This window comes from Electrona antarctica (genome assembly GCF_951216825.1).
Source record: "Electrona antarctica genome assembly, chromosome: 7".
Classification (NCBI taxonomy): Eukaryota; Metazoa; Chordata; class Actinopteri; order Myctophiformes; family Myctophidae; genus Electrona; species Electrona antarctica.
This window is the reverse complement of record NC_136812.1, coordinates 39707827-39717132: the sequence shown is the minus strand read 5'-3', so window position 1 is coordinate 39717132 and position 9306 is coordinate 39707827. Positions and strand designations below refer to the sequence as shown.

Here is a 9306-nt window from a genome sequence, read left to right as displayed (position 1 = left end):
AAAAAAACACTCAAAACAATGTATATGCCACAGTAACCTTATTGATCTTGGATATTTCATTTACCCAGCTACATTCACACTGATCAAACAACAGTCCAGGTAAAAAAAAAGGGGGTTTTCATGTAGCTTATATATATACCCGTTGTATTGTTATGACATCCGTAGCAGCGAAAAGGATTGTCAGTAACAGTAAACTAAGATGCATATGACCTCTGTGTGAGGTGATGATAGCTCACAACTTCAGTAGGGTTGGGATCTGGAATCGGGGAAAAAAACTGATCCAGCATTGAGGAACCGGAATCGGTTCCGTCACATTTGGAAGCGTTTCTGGAACCGTTTTTTATCACACTATCGGAGCTTTTACAGCAGGGTTCCCCAATAAATTTTCCTCAAGGGCCATATTTTGACTAGGGAACCAGGCTGGGGGCCGAGTCCGCACAAGTTTTTATTTTTACATTAATTAATTAAAAATTGTTCTCAACCAGTGGTCCGGAGACCACCAGTGGTCCTTGAGGGGGTGCCCAGTTTGACATGCATAGGCTACTGACCCCCATTTAATGCCATTTATATCTGGGACACCCCCCCAAAACAAAACAAAAAACCTTTTTTTTTTTTTTTTTAATTCTTCCAGGGGCCACAAGGGGCCGCTCCACGGGCCGCAAATGGCCTGCGGGCCGCCTATTGGGGAACCCTGTTGTACAGTATATGGACTTCACGTCTGCTATTACAAATCAATACCGGTGGTTCTCAAATGTCAAGGACCACAATAGGTGCGGGTCCATTTGGTTCCATTTGTACACTCGCGCGGTTAAAGACCTGTTGGGGTCCATTTGGAACACCCCATAGGAATCGTTAAAGGGAACCATTAAGGAATGGAACCGTTAACCCATTCTGGGCGGGAACCCCTTTTGGTGTTAGCATTATGTTATGCTTTAGCTATTGAAAAATAGCAGATCTACAAGCTCATAGCGCGCCACCGAGTGGCGCGCTACGAGCTTGTAGGTCTGCTATTTTTGAAAAATCGAAGAACCACTGACATAGAAACATAGCTTTTTCAGAAAACTGTCAGGATGTAGAAGACATTTTTAGGATCTGATAAGAGGGAATCGTTAAAATCCAATAGGATCCCAACCCTAATATAAAGTTCAGTGCGGAGATGTGATCTATCCTGGTCTCGTTGTCCTACAACGGAGGCCTGAAGGCGTGCTGCGGGGCGGTGAGGTCAGAAGCGGTACGCCAGGTGTTCTGAGAATCTGAAAGTCTTCATGTCGTTGACGGCACACAGCAGGTCTTGCGTGCGTCGTGCTCGCCGCTCCTCCACCACCAGCATGCGGGAGCGCTCCCGAGCTGCCTGCTGCTCGGCGCGCTTCTCTGCCCGCTTCCTCTTCAGCCACCTGGGAGGGAGAGGTACAGTATGTGGTGTAGACGACAAAAATGAATGGCTTGTAAAGGGTTTGGTCGGTGACCTTCAAAAAATGTGTAGATCTGCAATTTTTTGCTTAATTATTATAATTTTTTGTGCTTCACCCTTTTGCAACCATATCATGGTATAAAGGGTAAGCGTGTGACATCATCATCATACCCGGAACGCCTACTGAGTGGCAAAAAACTAACTTTCTGGCGTTGACAGCCCATACATCCGAACAGAAAATCTGATCTGATTGCTCTAAACGACATTAAACAACGTTAAACTCACTTTGCCAATCGATTTTCCATTCACTTTATGCATACCCTCTATACCCTACTCTATAGAGCGTTGCAGTCCCGCCCCCTACCATGGACCAGGAAATGATTCTCCGTTCATTTTCCTCATAGACATTTCAGAAAGTATTTATTTAAAGACGTTTACGCCGCGGACAAAGCCAACTCGAGTCGTGACAAATCATGACAACAAACACAATTTTTTGGGCCGAACAAATAATTCTAAAGAAGAAAAAAACGGCAGGTTACAACACTTTTTGTTGTTTTTCTTCTTTGTAATTATTTGTTTGGTCCAAAATATTGTTTGTGTTGTGTTTGTGGATTCATTTCCTGGTCCATGGTAGGGGGCGGGACTGCGACGCTTTATACCCTCTATAGGTCCTCCTCACTAATGCTCATTATGAGAGGGTACCATTTCTGTCTACTTGCTCTGCGTCTCTGTTGGGCTGGTTACCTCCAATGACATAATCAGTGATAATTGCAAACAAGATTTTATTTTTGATGAAGTAATGCATTATTCCAATAGCTTGGAATCCCCATCGGTGTTGTCATTTAAGTTTTCAGAACTCCACAGCCCAACAGACACAGCAAGTAGGCAGAAATAGTGCCATCTTAAAATGAGAATTGGTGAGTACCAATTATATGAAAGATACGGTTGAAAAATGGTTGAAGTGCTTCTTTTGGCAGTCGCTATGCCTGAAAATAGCTGATCTGCAAGCTCAGACAACGCATCAATGCGATGTGTTGTGTGAGCTTGTAGATCTGCTATTTTCGCTATCGTAAAGCCGTCGCTATCTTAGGCCATCAATAAGCCTCTCTTAGCTCCTGCATGGGCTACTGACTCACGTTCTGAATGCCCTGTCGGACTCCACCGGGTTGTGTATGTAGATGGGCTACTGACTCACGTTCTGAATGCCCTGTCGGACTCCACCGGGTTGTGTATGTAGATGGGCTACTGACTCACGTTCTGAATGCCCTGTCGGACTCCACCGGGTTGTGTATGTAGATGGGCTACTGACTCACGTTCTGAATGCCCTGTCGGACTCCACCGGGTTGTGTATGTAGATGGGCTACTGACTCACGTTCTGAATGCCCTGTCGGACTCCACCGGGTTGTGTATGTAGATGGGCTACTGACTCACGTTCTGAATGCCCTGTCGGACTCCACCGGGTTGTGTATGTAGATGCCACCCTCCTGCTCCAGCCTCCTCATCTCCTCCAGCTGTCTGTCCCTCTGCTGCTGCTCCTGTTTCCTGTGCAGCCAGGACCTGAAGGCCACATCTGGGTCAATGGCATCTCTCTGTTATGGGGAAAATAACATATTAAAATTTAAAAAAAAATATATATATATATTGCCAGAGAACAGCATATTACTAAGCTATATATTGTGGTGTACAAAAACATGACTCTTTTCAGTCAACCTATGCAGTATTCGAGGTCACTGAGGCTGAACTGAACCACTATTATTTTCAGCAATGGTTTTAAGTTGTTGGTCTCGCTGCTCAGTGGCCATACATACAGTGTACCTTGCTACTGTTCATCCTCTCCATCTCCTGTGCTCGATGGATCCGCCTCTCCCCCTGAAACTGCTCCCTTTTCCTTATCAACCAGGCACGGAATGCCGCCTCATTTTCCTGACGCTTCTGCTCCTCTTCCTCGCGTTTCTTTTGCTCTGCCTAATGGGGAGAAATGGAGATTGGAGAAGCTAACACATTTCCATGGCATGAAAAGTACAACAATAGACCATTTTCAACTCATTTTGACAGGTAAACACAGCTGAAGGTAATTACATTAAAGGTGCTATGTTGCACTCACACTAATGTTGCAACAAAGGTGCTATGTTGCAACATTAAAGGTGCTATGTTGCACATAATGCCTCTGTTGCATAAGGTTCATTATTTCCCTGAATCACGTGTAGGCAGCACTCAATTTGCACAATTGTAACGTGGGGCCGGGCTCCGGCTTCAAGTGTCTCTTGAAAAATGACCTTCCCCAATGAAAATGGAAGCCACTTGGATAATGCCTGCCAACAGCTGAAAATTATTTTAATTATTATTTCACAATCAGCTGAGTTTAGGTATAGGTAACTGTAAAAATGGCTGCTTTGTAAACTAGGGTCCAACCAGGGATGTACTGGAGGGCAAAACCACCTAAACTCCAAACACTTACTTTGTTAATGTGAAAGATATCCCACTTGTGTAAGCAAATAGATAAGAACTCTATCCAATCCCTGAATTAATTAGAGATATTTGTAGTTAATCAAAAACATAAATCAAAAACACTTTATTATCCAAGAGGGTTTCGTGAAAGGAATGTAGTTTTGGTTGATGGTGACTTGACAGCTTAACAATATAATATTATTGATGCATACAGTAACTGCTGCCAAAGGCACATGGACATGCAAGATTGATATTACTAATCCAATATAATTTCTATCTAATATAATAATAAATATAGCTGCAAGCAGCGATAAGACGGGGTCATGCCATAAAAGCCCCTCTCGTCAATTCCTGTCAGTTCCCTTGCGGATGCTTCCTGTCTTCCAATGATAGTGCTTTCTAACCTTTCAGCATCTTCTCTCGAATGAGCTATACGCAATATAAATAAATAACTGGTTGGAGACTGGAGATGACGTCACTTTTTGTTACGCTGATTGGCTGAAGGGGTTGTCTATCAACGCTGTACTCCCGCAGAAAACCATGCATTAGCGGAGTCGAGACACAAATGAATGACATGACATGCGATTTCAAGGCGGAATGGTTAACCATACAAACATCTAGGAGTGGATAGAGGTTCATATAATTCATCCATTGGGAGATCTAAAGGTCAGAGGTCCTTTGACGAATCACTGTGAGCTTCAGTTCTTGACCGTTTCCTATGACCCTCTACCATATTGCTGAAATCCGTAGAATACGACAGCACCGAACTGCCAAAACTGCGAAAAATGGCAGAATCAGAAAAATCGCTACTAAAACAATAAGGGGTTTTCGGGCCTTTGGGCCGAAGACCCAAATAAATAAATCATCATAAATTATTAACATTCTAAAAATACATTTTGGTAAACTGGTTGTTGTCCACCCTGAGGAGATCACTTACTGGAATCCATTATTTTCTCACCTTTTCATTCATTTCTAGATCACGGACTTACATTGGTTCCTACCTCTTTGGCCAGCTTCTCTTTTCTCTCCTGGGATCTTTGCAGCAGTTCCTTCTGTTGTGGGGACAGCATGTAGGTGGCCTCGCATGGGGCTCCCGTGGCTGACTGCACTCTGCGATTAGTGCTTCTCCTCTGGCTGTCCCTCTGGCTGTGACTGGCTGAGTTGGGTCGGTTCCGTGGCTTGACCGGAGGTCTGGGTGCTGCAATGCCCTGCTGAGAGAAAGAAGCGCTGGCCAGCTGAGGTGGAGCGGAGGAGAAGGCGGGGGTCTTATTGGGGCTCGACACAGGCTCCTGAGGGCGAGGCGAAGAGAAGGTGGTCTCACTGGGATGGTTTGCTAACGGAGGCAGCAGGCCTTGGCTCTCCATCTCCTTCAGACTGACCAGTTCAAACTTGCCGTCCTTTTCTACCAAGACTCTTCCCTCCTTTCCTCCATGCCCCACCTGGCTGCTTCCCTCAGCCTCCGCCGCCGCCCTGATCGGACCTCCTGCCGCGCTTCCCTGCCGCGGGGAGATCTTCAGCTCAGACAACCTCCCCGACACCTCGTTCTCTGCCTCTGTGCCGTTGGCCCTGTCCGCGCTGCTGTGCTCCTGTCCTTCTGCCTTTGCATCGGCAGGTGTTGCACCTCGCTCGTACTCCAGAGGAGGAACCACCAGGTCCACCAGGTTGTCTTTGAAGTGCAGCCTCCTGTGGCGTGACGCGTCCGGAGCCTCCTGGTCCTGCAGCTCCCGGTTGGCCTGTTGGATCTTCTCCAGGATGTACTTCTTCTCCTCGTCCACTTCTTCTTGGTCGTCCGACACCAGAGGAGGGGGCGAGGCCGTGGGCTGTGTCACGATCATGACATTTTAGTTAGCGATTCATTGTCATGCAAATAATTGCGATTAACGATTTAAGTATGTTTTTTTTTTGTATTGAACATTGGAACATGTAAGCAAAAATTGCACAGGGCAGATGTTACAACTTAAATATACACAGAAATGACTGACAGTGACAAATAGGCCTACGAATAATCAAAATAAATAATGTACTGTAGCCAAAATAGGCCATATTTACCTATTTTATATTCATAATTATTTCAAAATAGCGCGGCAATAGCCGATCTACAAGCTCACAGCACATTGCAAAGTGTGTGTGAGCCTGTACTGTAGATCTGCTACTTCCACTACCTTTGAAAAAGTTTGAAAATATATGAACATCAATGGCTGAATTTATACAGATTAATGGAAACAATTCGGACGATTAGGGAAAAAAATTACTGTGATTATCTCAAATAATTACGATCAAGCAATAGGCCTACCGGGCCGTCTCCTTCCATGTCGCATTCTAGAGGCTCCATAGGTGAGGGCCACCTCTCTTCTTCCTCCATTACTTCCATCTCCTTTGTTGCCTTCTTTCCTTTCACTGCCTTCTGGCTTTTCTTCTTCTTCTCCTTCCTCCCTCGCTCATCCTTGTCCTCTTCCACCAGCTTCTTGTCTATTTTGCTCTCAATTGTCTCATTGTCAGCCTTGTCAGGGCCCTGTGGTGACAAAGTAGAGTTTGATTGATTGATTGAAATATTTATTAACAGTTTGCAGAATTACAGTACATTTCAAGCACAAACTCAATACAAAGACTGTTAACTGTGAGTGGACGACCCAATTAAGCATTACACTTGTTTACAACAGGGTCCACCATGTTCAATTCATCAAAACATTTAGAGACGTACAAATAGACACTTCTATATAGTCAAAGAACAGAACAGGAATTCATCATAGAGGTAAAAAGGGAAAAGAGACATATACAGTGAGTTGGGTGGGGGGAGGGCGGTGGGGGATTCAGATTTTTACGGGGGGCAGTTTTGAATTGCAGCCGTCCATGGTGCCCTTTGAGAACAGCTGTATCGACGGACAGTAACCAAGAACATTTTCTTGAGTGCTGTACTTGAAGGACGACTTCAGCCATTTTCAACCTATCTTCATATGATTGGTCCTCAGTGGCTCAGTCCTCAACCTATCTTCATATGATTGGTCCTCAGTGGCTCAGTCCTCAACCTATCTTTATATGATTGGTCCTCAGTGGCTCAGTCCTCAATAATGCTCATTATAAGATGGCACCGTTTCTGCCTACTGTGTCTCAGAGGAGGGCTCTGGACATGCAGAAACCCGACATCACTGATGAGGAATCCATAAAGCTTATAGAAACTGCAGGCTTTCTATTCCTTGAAAGTTGGCATGCTATAATGGAAACCATTGTTCTCGCGTTAATACAAATCTAAATATCTTTTTTTAAATCTTGCAAAACAGTTAAAAAAAAACTGCCTAATGATGAAGTCATTGGTAGGCAGGTTTCTTATGTCCCTCCTATGAGACACAGACTGTTTTTGAGGGGCAATACTTTGTCCTAACACAAACATTAAATGGCATTGACAATGAATGGACAATTTTGAGTGTTTGTGTAAACACAAACATTGCGTAACACAAACATTGCGTAACACAAACGTTGAAGACGAAGGTGAGGATGCAAATTCTGATTGGCCGGAATGAGATGATGTATTTATGATGATGTACAATGATAAGAGCGCCCCTCACTTCACACAAGTGTGTGAACTATTTTATCACGAGCATTGGTGCTTTAAGTACTTTTGTTTTTGTTTACTTAAGTATTTTTGAGTGGTGCAAACCACTCCAACAACCAGCTTTGTTTGTACCCGTGTATGTGTGTACCTGTACGTGGGGCCACGTACAGAGGAGCACGGTTGCTATGGTTAGTGTGTGACGTCACTGCACCACTCAGTTCACACGGGTGTGATTTTTGGATACTTACTGACTTTCACTAAACTATTTCAAAGACAACTAATTGTACTTTTGACTGCACTATACATTAATTAGAAAATGTACTTTGTAATATACTTTTGAATACTTAAAGGACCACTTCACCCATTGTCAACCTATATTAGAATAATTGGTCCTCACTAATGCTCAGCATAGCGCAGCATGAATTAAGCATTAAGTGTGCATATTCAAGTCTATCAATAATGCATCCTATAATGATATCTTTCCCTGGCACAGAGAAAGTATGCACGGCGGTGTCACTTGAGCAGGTTTCCCATGCAGACGGTGGGACTGTGGAACATGCCAGCGTTGGGTTACTCATCACTCTCTATCACACTTTCACAGGGTCAGGGTCATGGACCCATTGGCTTCTCGTCTTCACTGCAGGTAAACACAATTTACCTGCGAACTGGTTACACTGAAGAGCTATTTGACAAACTTCAAAAGTTCTACTGACTGAGTGACATACCGGTACCAATAAATAAGATTGTGTTACTGTAATTCAATGTATCTTTCAGCAAGGGAAAGCTAAATTATTTATCTCCATCTCTGTGTTGCTTCTCTTTCCTTTCCATTATTGTCTCCACCAGGCCGAAGGCATGGGGAGAGAGTATGTTTTGCACTCCGTCCGTCTGTGTGTCCGTCCGTCCGTCAGCTAATCTCCGGCACCGTTAGCCCGATTCATGCCAAGCTTTGCACACACACTCCCTAGATGCTAATGATGAACCTCTGCCCCACATTTTCCAGAACAGCCTGTTATAGCGCCACCAGGAGGCCGACTTTTGTAAAACACATTTTTTGCTATTACTCCTCCAGATTTTCTCCAAAACTCCCGCAAATCGTTACACAGTATCTCTATAGTCATTTGCTCAAGATGGATCTGTCCGATATTTCATATTCCATCCTAATTGGCTAACATTGGCTTTCAAAGTTTGCAGGACTGGCCCGTTTTGAACAAAAAGCCTCAATTCATGAACGCAGCTTGCAATTTACGTGAAATCTTTCACACACTTTCCAACTAGGTTCAGGAATATATCCCACCCTTTTCACATTGGCCTGTTATAGCGCCACCAACAGGTGGATTTTTGCAAAACACATTTTTGGAACAAAATGCCTCAAATCATCCAATTGCCATCAAAGGCATAAGAACAAATGGCACCCTTTTCACATTGGCCTATTGTAGCGCCACCAGGAGGCCACAACCTGACCTGCCCTGGTGGAGACCTGTGCCCCGAGGGGCAGTTTTTCTAGTAATATTACACGTTCCAGCTGTGTGGAGGAAACATTGAGTAAATATGGGGTGAGCATGTGTCTAATATTAGTAGCTATAAATAAGCAGAAAGGAAGTGCTCACCTGGTCATCGGTCTGACCCTCCTCTTCACTAATCAGCCAATCCAGGTCCTTCTCAAAGTCATCCTCGTACTCATCCTGGTTCTCTGTACTCACACCCTGACTCATCTTGGAGCACTGCATGGGAGAATAATTTCATTTAATAATGATGAACTAAAATATATTTGGTATTTGTATTCAATTGTATTGTGTTGTTATATGGTCAATATTAACTGTATAAAAACACAGAGATTAGCCATAAGTTAATTTATGGAACCAAAGGCTCAATTTTTTTCCATTTGTACACTATC

At 44.0% G+C, this 9306-nt stretch overlaps 1 protein-coding gene across 1 annotated transcript; it reads right to left on the bottom strand.

The window, feature by feature from the left end:
• Positions 1 to 1156: 1156 nt before the first annotated feature.
• Positions 1157 to 9124, bottom strand: ccdc181 (coiled-coil domain containing 181; the record flags this gene model as incomplete). Its single annotated transcript, XM_079505512.1, has 6 exons — positions 1157 to 1394; positions 2843 to 3000; positions 3227 to 3376; positions 4861 to 5679; positions 6153 to 6371; positions 9020 to 9124. The coding sequence occupies 6 exons, from the start codon at positions 9122 to 9124 to the stop codon at positions 1223 to 1225; spliced, it is 1623 nt and encodes a 540-aa protein (XP_079361638.1). The 3' UTR covers positions 1157 to 1222.
• Positions 9125 to 9306: the final 182 nt, after the last annotated feature.